This window comes from Ostrinia nubilalis, chromosome 17 (genome assembly GCF_963855985.1).
Source record: "Ostrinia nubilalis chromosome 17, ilOstNubi1.1, whole genome shotgun sequence".
Lineage (NCBI taxonomy): Eukaryota > Metazoa > Arthropoda > Insecta > Lepidoptera > Crambidae > Ostrinia > Ostrinia nubilalis.
The window spans coordinates 10,337,406-10,351,958 of record NC_087104.1 but is presented as its reverse complement, the minus strand read 5'-3'; the positions used below and the strand labels follow the sequence as shown (position 1 = coordinate 10,351,958).

Here is a 14,553-nt window from a genome sequence, read left to right as displayed (position 1 = left end):
AGCAGGGCTAAGATGCGCGCCGTGATAAACTGCTATCGCGGCGTTATATCGATTTTGACGTCACTATATCGTTTTATCTACCGGCGCTAACATGGCACCCCGAAAATTATCATGTCATCTGTCAAAATGTGATAGTGATAGATTTGTTTTTTTTTTTGTGATAAACCTGGCAAGCCCTAACATGAAGCGCTAACTATATCATATTTTGACATCACGATAGGATAGGATATGGTGTTTTTATCGTCCTCGATCCTTGCCCACGATAGCAAGACGATAGGAGATTAACTTTTTTGCAAGCTACTTTAACTCTATTTATTTATCATTTATAATGGTAAATGACATTTTACGACTAATTTGAGGCTAGTAAAATTCAAAGAAAGGAATCTAGCACCTTTGTGATACTTTTACTTCTAGGTGGAGATTGAGTTCTAGTTCAAGAGTTTATCAGTGTGAGGCGAATCTTGCGACAGTTTATAATCGCTAGCTGCAAAATCTTAGTGCTCCCACAGTCCCACCCACATATTAATTATTACATTACCTACCTTGTAAAATAACCATTACTTACCTACTTAGGTAGGCAGTCAACAGTACATCAGACAATACATATTAAGTTGCAAATGTCGTGAGATACCCCACAGTGTTTAGCTTGATTTAAGTACCTACTGTCATCTGTACATAATCTTGTAAAATTATTGAAAATGGGGCGGAATGTGGTGACCGAGCTTCTTGTGTCTACATCAAACAGTGGCAAGGTCATTGTCAGAAATTAGCATTGGGTGGGATGTGTAATCAAACTTGCTATAATAACAATGAGAATAAATGAATTTTACTAATTTTATAACTTGATGGTGATACCATACATACATTCCACATTACTATCAATCTAATTCCTCCATGTGGTCTTTTTTAAGGGCTTTAATGTGACAGGATGATAATCTTGTACAATTTATTCTATTATAATAAATTCATCATCATCTCAGCCATAGGACGTCCACTGCTGAACTTAGGCCTCCCCCAATGCTTTCCATGTTGCCCGATGGGGCAGCAAGGTTCTGGGGTGGAGGCCGGGTACCGGAATACGCAGCGTGGGACGTCCACCCACAAGGTGGACCGACGACATCATAATGGTAGCAGAAAGGCGCTGGACGCAGGCAATAAATTCATTATTGCAGTGTAATTTCAAAATAATTCAACCATTATTTACAAAATCTTTATTTGGAAAACTTTTGTTTTACAATAGCTATTTATAATTTCAAATACAAACAGAATTCCATGAATTAGTTAGCCTAGCCAGTACCCTTGAAGTTTTTCTTGCTGATTGTTATTGTAAATTTTCATGATAGTGAGCAAGACTTGATTATGTCTGTTTTAGAATGAAATAATCACTCATAATCCCACACTTCTTCATCCACTGTCTGAAAAAAGAAAGAATACTATTTAAACACAATTATAAATATTACAATTACATAAACAGTTCATAAATAGAAACATTTACTTAATCCTATTTGTATTTTAAGTTTACATACAAAATATTGATCACAGTATTATTACACGGTGAAAGAACTATGTGAAATAAATATAGGAAAGAAGGTGAAAGCTTATTTGTAGGAATAAAGATATTTTTCCTTTTCTCCGGTGCTGTTACTTATGAAAATCAAGATCTGCGGAGTATAGCTAATATTTTAGACTTTAGGTACTTACTTTGCTACTTATGAGTGTAACTTTATTTCTCAAATCTCAATAAACTTTCTGACTGCTTCATGTAAGTTAAATAATTATTGTAAACCTCGCATTATGGGGTAGGTAGTGGAGTTCGGTTATTCTGTTAATTTTGAAGACTTCATTCTTTAATACTATCGGTATGATTAGGAATTCTTCATTGTTTTTCTTTAACTTGGTTATCTCTTCGTTTGATATTTTCCGTACTTTAGAAATATTAAAAATAAGACTGGAAACATAAAAATACAATTTTAAAAACACAAACAAATACAATCAAGCAGTCATGTAATGTCAACAAAATTGACATAACTTTTTTTTAATGACGTTCTCACTGCTTTAAGATATGTGTTTTTAGCCGAATTAGTAGCAGAAATGAACGAGATTGAACGAATGAGCTAAAATATTTCAAGGTTGGCCAACATAATAACGCAAATTTTTCTTAATATGGCAACAATTTGGTTATCACGCGATAGCGGTCGATAGACTTTTCTATCGATGGTCCCATGTTAGGGAAAATGATAAAATTATCTACGTGATCGAAAATTGTCTTATCATATCATGTCATTGTCGATGCGCGCATCTTAGGCCTACTGGTATCTTATTGGAATCCTGTTTTATTAACTTGTTGTGCTCGCGTCCGCCCCCGGCGGCGCACCGGGTGTCGCGTCAACGCCCCTTGCCCGTCACAACTTGATCTCGAAATTACATTGAAAGTTTCAACAATCTACTGGAGATAATTATTCAATAATTAAATTACAACAGCTCACGTGAAATATGTATATTAGCATTAATAATCACTCGTCGTTCTCTGTGAGTCATGCAGTAATTCCTGTAGTTTAACAGATCTATAATTATTGTATTAAGCTGATAAAATTTTGTGGAAACTTGAGTATGTAGGTATTTGGCTAAAAAAATGACTATCCACTCTTTGATATTTAGGATGGAAAATGGAAATAATATCCACACTGATTGTGTGGATATTATTTCCATTTTCCATCCTAAATAACATTTACAATGTGCTTTAGGTATTTGTATATGTGCCTGAAATAGGTTAAGGAAACAATATTAACATTAATAATCATATCTTTAGTATGCATATTTTATAATGTTTATTTTATCTATAAAATATTACCTACTTGTAATTACAGGAAGTCAGCCTGGACCCAGAAGTCAACGGAGCCCAAGAAAGCATGGAAAAGGTGACCATAAGTGATGCACTGCCGTCTATAACTACTACATTAAGCAGCCCCATAATGGAAGAGGTATGAACATAATTATTGACTCCCTGTGTCCTAAAAATATGTAGTCAAAAACATTCATAATAAGATATCAAAACTGATAATAAATAGGTACACCTGTATTAGACATATTTCAGAAAAGCAAGATAAAAATCTACAACCAAAATGAAATAATCAATTAAAATGTTTGTGTATGTATAAAAATAGGTTTTGTGCCAAAAGGTCACCCTGTTGTATTTATTTGTTTAACAAGTGCATGTTACTTTTACATCTCAATGACCAACCATATAAAAATAGTAAACTTGTGCAGTGTTTTCTTATAAAATTAAAATGTTGTGATGTATTTTATCTCTGTTGTGACATTGATATGTTGTCATTATTGATAATCCCTTAGATTTTATATCTTTAGGCTGGGCTGTACCATCTTACTTCAACAAACGTCAATATTCATACAAAAAGCACCGGTTATCGTTATAATTACCATTAAAGTTAGGTGGTGCAACTCGGCCTTATAATTTTTCTTTGTTGAGAAACAATTATGTAGTGATAACAATATTCAACAGAAAACTTAAATAACTAAGACAGATAATGCTATCAGTCACTATGACTAAGGCAACATGTGATGCATAATGGGTAATTTCTTTCTCACTAAAATACTGAGTTACAATGTAAGAATTGTTATGATTTCATGACCATGTTTCTGCTAGAAAGATGTGCGAAATATGCAAAATTAATAACTGAAAAACATTCCTCATTTTTCTCTTGAATATTAATTTAAATGGGCTTTTTTTTATTTTTTTTTATCCACAACGAATTTCCACATTATAATAAAATCATTTTGTCTATTTCTTTTTAGGAAAATAGTCAATTTACTAATATTCCCAATTATTCCTACTGCTGAACTAAATAATCTATTTGTGTCATGAATTGAGTAGGTTCACCACAAAAGTCCAGTTTAGATGGCTATTCTTATTGAGTACTGACCCTCGGCAGTTATGATCCTACACCAAACTCTTGTAGCTGGTATTAGTGTTTGAAAGTACCTAATTCTCTGTTTCACAGATTGCAACGGAACGCACAAACAACATCATCATCACCATCACAGAACCACAGAAGATTGGCGAAGGCATGAGCTCCTACGTAGCTTACCGTGTGCTCACCAAAACCAACATGCCTATATTCAGCAGGCATGAGTTCGCTGTGTGGAGACGCTTCAGTGACTTCTTAGGGCTCCACGAGAAACTGACAGAGAAGTATCTTCGCTCTGGAAGAATAATACCTCCGGCCCCTGAGAAAAGCATAGTTGGTAAGCAATTTTGATGAAATTTGATTTTTTTCAATCTTGGTCAGTATTGTCAAAGATGGCCTACATGTTTACATTTACGTGCCAAGGAACAAATGATTTAAATACAAAGTCTCAATTCAATGCGCATTATAATTTACGTCATAGAATCATGTTTTGGAACAAGGTAATGCTTTACAAAAACGTTTATCAGAATTACTATGGGTAATGGCAATATGCCAAATCTAAAATAAAGTCACAAGATTTGTGATAATGACTTTTTCCTGTGATGCGGATTTCGGCACGCATGCGGACCTACAGTAGGTACCTACGTGTAAAATCTTACTGCGGTTGCACGAAGGACAAAGATTTTGTATTGTGTTCCCGCAGACAATCCGCGTTCCGCGTGCGTGTAGCCCGCGAAATAGGAAAAACATTTATGAAATAATGAAATGCGGGCAGCCCGAATGTGGATTAAATCCGCACTACAGGAAAAGGGCACTTAGACCGTGTATGTAACGTGCTATTTTTGGGACAACCTGAATATTCTGAAAGGCAAAATTTGCTGAATGTGTCTAACTCCATATTATTGCTCTTAATTTTGGCTATGGCAGAATCTCAGATCATACTATGATCTGAGGGCAGAATAATAGGGTTTGTGGAAATCAGTGAGTCATACGCCCGTATTCACACGATGCTTGCATAAGTGAAGCAGCAAATCGAACGCACAGCGTTGAATAGAGCTCTGTCATTGGTTCGTATGTCAACCTTTGCGTTCACGCGAACTGTGAGACATAGTAATGTTTGTGAATACGGGCAATAGTCTTTTGGTCTCATACCACTATAATAACTGTATTCTGTGATAAACTGTAAATGTAACCTGTTATGAGACAAATAAAAACTTTCTATCTGTCTAAAGTTACCATTATCATCATTTCAGCCATAGGACGTCCACTGCTGAACATAGGCCTCCCCCAATGCTTTCCATGTTAATCGATAGGTAGCAGCCTTGTTACCAAAGTTCTTTCTTGTAAATAATTATTCTAATCCAGGAACAACCAAGCTAAAGATGACATCGACGCCGTCAACGGAGAGCGCTAACGGGAGCAACTCAGGCAACGTGCAGTCCCAGTTTGTGGAGCGACGGCGCGCGGCGCTCGAGCGGTTCCTGAACCGCGTGGGGCAACACCCTGTGTTGTGCATCGATCCGGACTTCAGGGAGTTTCTGGAGTCAGGTTTGTACTGCATTTTTCTCTAGTTGTTCGCAAAAACTCTATAATTGATAGAGTGTAAAGAATTAAAAGATGTGCGTCCAAAAAATACTTCACTGCCTTCCTCTACAACCCATATACTTTTCGGTAACCATGTTTGGTGCCGTCTTGCATCTTAATGTTTTGCACTGCAAATATAAAATAATATACATCGATATAATAAACATCGGAAGATCAATCCAACTATCCCAGTTATTTTTCTATCAGTCTAACTTTAAGAGAGGCTCAAAATAAACACACTTTCGTTTCGTAGTCCAACTGTCTTCTGTGCGTCAAAAACGAGATTCCAAAAATGTACAGAGATATGAGTTCCCCCTCCAGCTAAAGAAGAAATGTTCAGCCTGTACTCTACGAGGCTGCTTAGCCGTCAACCACGTCTTACCTGCCTTCCTTTAAATCACCCATGCAACTACACTCGCGAGCAAAAATATGGAATCACCCTATTTATTCCGAGCGATCATAATTCATAAGAACTAAATGACTAAAAGAAGATCAATAAATATGGTACCATTTTAAAGGTGATATTATAATCTTAAAATTGATACCATAGACACATACAATACATAGTCATTCAGTTCTTAAGACCGCTCGGAACACAAAGGGGTAATTCCATACTTTTGCTCGTAACTATATTATGTTCATATTTGTATTCAAAGTGAAAACTCAATTTCAAATGCTTCACTTTTACAGGGCATATTTTAAAGCCGAGTTGCACCACCTAACTTTAACCGCAACTGTAACGATAACCGGTGTTTTTGTATAGCGTTTTACAGTTTGTTAAAGTAAGATGGTGTAACCCAGCCTTAGTTACACACCATAATGTGTTATTAACAGACACAGAGCTGCCAAAAGCCACCAGCACGTCTGCTCTGAGCGGCGCAGGAGTGCTGCGGCTCTTCAACAAGGTCGGCGAGACCGTCAACAAGATCACCTACAGGATGGACGAGTCCGACCCGGTAAGAGATACAATATCTACTAGCTTTCCGTCCGCGGCTTCGCCAGCGTGGAATTTTGTCTGTCACAGAAAAACTTTATCGCGCGCGTCCCTGTTTCAAAAACCGGGATAAAAACTATCCTATGTCCTTTTCCGGGACTCAAATTTCATCAAAATTGGTTCAGTGGTTTAGGCGTGAAAGAGAGACAGACAGACAGACAGAGTTACTTTCGCATTTATTATTAGTATAGATCTCTATTTGCCATCTAATAGTGCATCCATGTTCAATCATCACGTCTTTTTTTCCTGTATGATGTCACTTATTTAATTAGATGGAGGAATTGCTTTATTTATAATGCTATGTGGCACTCTTTGACGAATGATCAGACCTATAAGCCAAGTTTTCCTATATGCACACATGTAACATGTTTCAGTAGTTCACTGCCGTTATTGTCAAAAATTTATAAGCACCTCTAAGAAGCGATTTAACATAACAGTCGCAGTAATTTATAAAGGGCAAGAAAACATCATGATCTGTCCAACTTCGCAAGGATTCTTTATCTTTAAGCATCCCAACTTAATATTATAAATGCGAAAGTAACTCTGTCTGTCTGTCTGTCTGTCTGTCTGTCTGTCTGTCTGTCTGTCTGTCTGTTACGCTTTCCCGCTTAAACCTCGCAACCGATTTTGATGAAATTTGGCATAGAGATAGTTTGAGTCCCGGGAAAGAACATAGGATAGTTTTTATCCCGGTTTTTGAAACGGGGACGCGCGCGATAAAGTTTTTCTGTGACAGACAAAATTCCACGCGGGCGAAGCCGCGGGCGGAAAGCTAGTATTACATAAAAATGTATGAACTGTATTATGTATGTGACTTTGTTGGTGTACCTAATAAATAAATAAATAAAAAAATTGTATCTTAAAGTTGATCTTATCCATCATAAATGAACAAACAGGCGTGTCTTTCGAGAGGCTAATGATGTGATTGTGACCGTAATTCTCCCGCAGTGGTTCGAAGAGCGCTCCACCCGCATCGAAGCGCTAGAGACATGTCTCCGGCGCCTCGCGGGCGCGTGCGAGGGATTAGCTCACGAGCGCCGCGAGTTAGCGGCTCGCACGCACGAAGCCGCACGCGCCTGCGCCGCGCTGTCCGGCGCCGACCCGCACGCGCCGCTCTCGCGCGCTCTGAGCCACACAGCCGACCTGCACGAGAAGGTACGTCCCTAGCAGCCTTCCCAGACAGCACAGAGACACTAGAGACACGAGGCCGCACGCGCCTGCGCCGCGCTGTCCGGCGCCGACCCGCACGCGCCGCTCTCGCGCGCTCTGAGCCACACAGCCGACCTGCACGAGAAGGTACGTCCCTAGCAGCCTTCCCACACAGCACAGAGACACTAGAGACACGAGGCCGCACGCGCCTGCGCCGCGCTGTCCGGCGCCGACCCGCACGCGCCGCTCTCGCGCGCTCTGAGCCACACAGCCGACCTGCACGAGAAGGTACGTCCCTAGCAGCCTTCCCAGACAGCACAGAGACACTAGAGACACGAGGCCGCACGCGCCTGCGCCGCGCTGTCCGGCGCCGACCCGCACGCGCCGCTCTCGCGCGCTCTGAGCCACACAGCCGACCTGCACGAGAAGGTACGTCCCTAGCAGCCTTCCCACACAGCACAGAGACACTAGAGACACGAGGCCGCACGCGCCTGCGCCGCGCTGTCCGGCGCCGACCCGCACGCGCCGCTCTCGCGCGCTCTGAGCCACACAGCCGACCTGCACGAGAAGGTACGTCCCTAGCAGCCTTCCCAGACAGCACAGAGACACTAGAGACACGAGGCCGCACGCGCCTGCGCCGCGCTGTCCGGCGCCGACCCGCACGCGCCGCTCTCGCGCGCTCTGAGCCACACAGCCGACCTGCACGAGAAGGTACGTCCCTAGCAGCCTTCCCAGACAGCACAGAGACACTAGAGACACGAGGCCGCACGCGCCTGCGCCGCGCTGTCCGGCGCCGACCCGCACGCGCCGCTCTCGCGCGCTCTGAGCCACACAGCCGACCTGCACGAGAAGGTACGTCCCTAGCAGCCTTCCCAGACAGCACAGAGACACTAGAGACACGAGGCCGCACGCGCCTGCGCCGCGCTGTCCGGCGCCGACCCGCACGCGCCGCTCTCGCGCGCTCTGAGCCACACAGCCGACCTGCACGAGAAGGTACGTCCCTAGCAGCCTTCCCACACAGCACAGAGACACTAGAGACACGAGGCCGCACGCGCCTGCGCCGCGCTGTCCGGCGCCGACCCGCACGCGCCGCTCTCGCGCGCTCTGAGCCACACAGCCGACCTGCACGAGAAGGTACGTCCCTAGCAGCCTTCCCACACAGCACAGAGACACTAGAGACACGAGCCCGCACGCGCCTGCGCCGCGCTGTCCGGCGCCGACCCGCACGCGCCGCTCTCGCGCGCTCTGAGCCACACAGCCGACCTGCACGAGAAGGTACGTCCCTAGCAGCCTTCCCACACAGCACAGAGACACTAGAGACACGAGGCCGCACGCGCCTGCGCCGCGCTGTCCGGCGCCGACCCGCACGCGCCGCTCTCGCGCGCTCTGAGCCACACAGCCGACCTGCACGAGAAGGTACGTCCCTAGCAGCCTTCCCACACAGCACAGAGACACTAGAGACACGAGCCCGCACGCGCCTGCGCCGCGCTGTCCGGCGCCGACCCGCACGCGCCGCTCTCGCGCGCTCTGAGCCACACAGCCGACCTGCACGAGAAGGTACGTCCCTAGCAGCCTTCCCACACAGCACAGAGACACTAGAGACACGAGCCCGCACGCGCCTGCGCCGCGCTGTCCGGCGCCGACCCGCACGCGCCGCTGTCACGCGCTTTTAGTCACACAGCAGACTTGCATAAAAAGATAAGCTCTTAAAAGCACCCTCGCATTACTGTCTTAACCCTCAGGCAGCATAAGACCTTATGACGAGGCTATAAGAGTCAGAATACGCACACACCTGCGCCATGCTATCTGGTGCAGACCCGCAAGCGCTGCTGTCACGGGCTCTGAGCCAAACAGCTGATCTGCATCGAGAAGGTATGCGCTTGTGAGCTCTCTCAAACACCATAGAGGCTCTAAAGACACGTCTCGGTCATCTCGCGATTGTGTGCGAGAGTCTCGTACGAGTACGAGTGACGTAATAATCTGCACGAGAAAATAGGTCCTTTACTAATTGTAGATCTTAAACAACAAGGCAATAAGATTTAAGCCATACACCTGCCTTTACTATGTCTTTTATTTACAGGTAGAACAGTTGAGGATGGAGCAATCGAACACAGACTTCTTCGTGCTGACGGAGCACATCAAAGACTACCTCGGGCTCATCAATGCGATCAAAGACGTTTTTCACGAAAGAGTTAAGGCAAGTGACCAACTAACACACGTATGGGATCTTTTGGCCACGAATCTAATATTCCTGGTGATTTACATAACACTTGGTATTACTAGGTTTTGCCCTTATCTACACCAGAATTTCTTAATACCGCACAGTCTGTCTTAATAGTAAATCCCCCTACCTCCCTTTTCCCCTCCCCCCATTCAGTTATAACAGCTGATTGATAGGGGTAGTCTTTTTTTTATTTCAATATTAGTCGCTAAATTGCTTGGTTGCTGACTCAAAACACTACTTTTATTAATAGTATTAATTAATGAGGGTTTTCGCGAATGAAAAATCCGCCAGATGGCAATACGTAGACACGAGGTCCAAATGCTGCATGATTGGTTATTTTTGACATGACATTGACAGATATGTCAAAATCCACCAATCACGCAGCAGTCAGACCCCACATCCACGTCCCGCCATCTAGCGGATCTTTCATTCGCGAAAACCCTCATTGAAATGACCCTTGTTGTAGGTATTCCAAAACTGGCAACACGCTCAGATGCAGCTGACGAAGCGGAGAGAGAACAAGGCGAAGGCCGAGCTCGCCAACCGCCCCGAGAAGATAGAACAGGCCGCCAATGAGATTATTGACGTACGTATCTGTTATAGATCGAACTACGAAAGTTGAGGCGAATACGTACTCACACTGATGAATATATGAATTTGAATACAGATCAGGGATGTTATGGATAAAAAAATATCCGAAACCGTAACAGATTCAAAAGTTTAGGATAGTTTCGGATGTAGGTAGGCAGTTTAAATTTTTTTTAATAACATTATTATTATGTAAAGGCATAAAAGCCTGATTTACCTTTATAATGCCATCTAAAGCCTGGTCCGTGAGCACGTAGAATTTTGTCCAATGACCCCAAGCTACCCATCCTTATCGTTCGCGCGTAATTATATTGCTGTTGCGACTGTGCGACGGGCGCCCGCAGTAAGTGTGCGAGCTTTAGTATCAATTTTTATTTTTTATTACTTTTTATTCGATGTAAAGTGTGCGGCCATGAATGAACCGTGTTGGACAACTATTGCAAATTGCATTCTTAAGCACAGATATCCGTAATCGTAACCGAAATTTTCGGATATCCGAAATAAAAAAATATCCGTAACCGTATCCATAACCGAAACTACATATCCATAACATCCCTAAATACAGATCACAAGCCACCAATATCGACTGCATTAGCTATCTTAGCTAATGCAGGGCAGGCCTCCTACTAGGTGGACCGACGATCTGGTAAAGGTCGCGGGAAGAGCCTGGATGCGGGCAGCGCAGGACCGTTCATTGTGGAAAACCTTGGGGGAGGCCTTTGTCCAGCAGTGGACGTCATTTGGCTGAAAAGAAGAAGAAGAAGAAGCTATCTTAGTGAAATTGTCCAAAAAAAAGTTGCCAGCGAGGCACTTGTTAGTCTGACTACGCATTTCAGCGCAGACGCCGTAACGGCGCTTGTGTTGATTCTGATTGCCTCAACTCTCGTTGAGCGACCTATACTTATTACCATTATTAAAATCGATCAAAAAACTTTTTTCAAATTGTCAACTTTCGCGTGGTAAATAACAGTTAATCTTGTTGTACAGTGGGAGGCGAAAGTGGAGCGCGGGCAGCAAGAATTCGACACGATATCGCGCGTCATCAAGAAAGAACTAGAGCGCTGGGACGAAGTCCGCCTCGGAGAGCTGCGAGCCACCATACTGCGCTACCTCGAGGAGCATATGAAGCACCAGGCACAGGTCAGTTGCCTCTCTCTAGTGCATTCTTCTTCTTTTCGTGTCGACAACAAACCTACACAGTGTCAGCCCAAAACTCCGCCACAAGAGTAGCGTTGTCAGTAGCACTCATCAAATCCTCCTGAGTGCAGTTGCTTCAGCACTCAGGGCACGACATCAGGTGCTTCATCGACTGGGGAACAAAACCGCACCTGCACTCCATGTTCAAGCCATCCAAGAATCCCCACCTGACCAGATTGTCCTTACTTCGGCCAACCTGCGTCCGAAGTCTATTTAAAGACTTCCAGGTAAGCCAGGGGAGCTCATGTTCAGGTGGAGGACTCTCAGACATAGGGATAAAAGGGCAGGGTAGTGTAGAGAGTGGAGAGTCTAGTGCATTGGTTCCCAAAGTGGTGGGCGCGCCCCCCAGGGGAGGCGCAAGGACCTTTATAGGGGAGCGCGGGTCATCTGTGTACTTAAATATAAAAAACCTGCACCCCTGAGAGAATGCATTCCAGACTGCTCGATACGACCAATAAATAATCTTGACTGGAGGCGGGGGGTGCGGAATTTTTTGTATAGTCGAAAGGGGGCGCGTCTCAAATAAGTTAGGGAAACCCTGCTCTAGTGTGCAGCAGGCGACGGAAGCAGGAGGCACCAGCTCGCTCGTCATCAAGGAGTTGGAGACCCAGAGATCCCGGGTTCGATTCCCAATGGGGGCAATATTTTCTACTTGGTTTATTTAGTGATAGGGCATGTTCTAAGTCTGCTTCGCTAACTACATAATGATGTCGCCATAACAACAATGTTGACAGCATTGCGTGTTCCGGTAAGTGGAAATAAGAAAATAGTTCCTCTGTGGTTGAGGATTCCGGGTGAAGCTCGTTTCCAACTTTGGCCTGATCATCACTTTCCATCAGAAAAAAATGCAGGCCAAGAGCTTCTTTATTGTAGATTAAAAAATACAAAACATGATGTATTAATCATGGATTTAAGACACTAGTACTAATCAAAGATGTATCTGTTATAAAAATATGTAATAAATAAATATTATTAATTGCAGTCGATCCGCTACTGGGACGCGTTCCTTCCAGAGGCGCGGGCCATCAAATGAGGCCTGGAGTGACGCGCCAACCACCCACGACCCAAGCCAACACCGTTGTCACAGCATACAGGATACAGTAGGTCCACTCCAAACATCGACTGAAGCTATATTACATCAGCTGGGCTAGGATGCGCGCGACTTCTTACGCGTGGATCTCGTTTTATTTCCCGTAGAATTTTGCGAAATACCGTCTTAGTGAGCGCCTACGTTCCAAAAGGAACCCCCATTAAAAATTTGAGACTCCTAGCATTTGTAGTTTCTGAGATTTCGAGATGAGTGAGTCAGCCAGTGACCTTTCGCTTTCATATAGATGCTGGGCTAGGATGCGTGCAACGATAAAAAGGATTCTGGACGACAAATGTATGAGCTTATCGATGAAAGTCGATAAAATATCTCGATAAGACAATAAGATGTAACGGCGCGCATCCTAGACTAGCAGATATCAAATTGAGAGAAAAATCCGTAGGCTTTGCCCAGTCTTAGTTGATGACATGCTATATTACGCTGTATCATGTTCAATCAAACAATTTTTGTAACGAAATGGCAGTTTGAAATATAATTTTGAAAATGCAACAACAAAAAAAAACAGTATAAAATCAATATACCTCACACTAATTTTAACAGTTAAAACCCTCTCGGTTGTCCACAGAACAGTCGATTGGTTCGATTGAGTATTTTAAATAAATGCAAAATCATGATAAAATAATATTCCTCAGAATACCTCAACAAACAATTTGACGAATGATAAAAATTGAACACGCTGTAGTATCTACCACAGAAAAGTGGAATATTTGAAGCTTCCTCTAAAATCACTGCCATTTTGCATAGAGTCCTAAAGAGCAAGCGACTCTAATAATATTCGTAAATTAGTGTAAACTGAGTTAATCCTTTAACTGGTATAGAGAAAACTCTTTTTCATTGTTTTGAACCTTATTAAATTCTCACTAAAGTTCAAAATATGGTGGCATTAATTATACCAACGCCAGTTAAAGCCTAAAACGCTTCGCTAAGACCCCAAGCTACAAAAAATATTGTAGATGTATGCGACTTTGTCGAATCGAAATGTTTAAAATATCATCTATACTCGAGATGCAAGCAGTTTCAGTCTATTACAAACGCTTAGTTTTAAAGCTTAGTTTTTGTAAATGGGGAGTGTGCGTGTATGATTATTTAAATTTATATCTTTGCGAGTTGAAAAACAAATCAGATAAAATTTATGACGTCACATTAAGTCAGTTTTCGGTAAGGTAACATAAAATATTTTGAACGCACATTTCCTATTAAAACTATTTCACTTATACTGTGACAATGATGTCGTTTCCCCTGGCAACACTGGCTCTCTTTGCGGACAACCTTAGTTTTGGACTAAAGGATTTTCAAATACTTGCAGTTTTGAATCAACTTTTATGTTGAACGATGAAATCATTAATATTGAGATTAAAACAATCAATCATAAGTAATGACTGATACGGGATAAAATTTAATTGACATAAATTACAATTTATGAAATTAAAAAAAATCCTCATTTCTCGTAGCCAATCTGTCACAAATGAAACTTGCTCAATTCTATGTTACGAAAGTTTTTTTGATACTTTATAATGTACAAAAACATTAAAATGAATGCACACGTTTTATGAACCTTAAGAAACACAAAATAAGACCCATTTTACTGTGTCGTTTCTCTCTTACTTTTCGTCATTACTTCGACGAGACTGCAATGATAAGATTGTATGTAAATCACTCGATAATTTATCATATTTTTAGAATGGTTAGATAAAACTGTTTAAGCTATGGTATACTGATTTCTGGAAATCTTTCTAATCACGAGAACTGATTCATAACAACATTATTCTGATTGTGTGTCATA

The 14,553-nt window shown here is 42.6% G+C and overlaps 1 protein-coding gene and 1 long non-coding RNA gene across 2 annotated transcripts; one reads left to right on the top strand and one right to left on the bottom strand.

Moving 5' to 3' along the window:
- Positions 1 to 1,196: 1,196 nt before the first annotated feature.
- Positions 1,197 to 2,308, bottom strand: LOC135080046 (uncharacterized). The gene is made up of 2 exons (XR_010258939.1): positions 1,702 to 2,308; positions 1,197 to 1,415 (listed from the first exon to the last, which is right to left on the bottom strand). It is a non-coding gene; the product is annotated as an uncharacterized LOC135080046 (long non-coding RNA).
- Positions 2,309 to 2,493: 185 nt separating this feature from the next.
- Positions 2,494 to 13,513, top strand: LOC135080251 (sorting nexin-2-like). Its single transcript, XM_063974936.1, has 10 exons — positions 2,494 to 2,529; positions 2,868 to 2,981; positions 4,020 to 4,263; positions 5,292 to 5,474; positions 6,345 to 6,466; positions 7,453 to 7,659; positions 9,734 to 9,850; positions 10,344 to 10,463; positions 11,453 to 11,605; positions 12,645 to 13,513. The coding sequence occupies exons 1-10, from the start codon at positions 2,494 to 2,496 to the stop codon at positions 12,693 to 12,695; spliced, it is 1,347 nt and encodes a 448-aa protein (XP_063831006.1). The 3' UTR covers positions 12,696 to 13,513.
- The last annotated feature ends 1,040 nt before the right edge of the window (positions 13,514 to 14,553 follow it).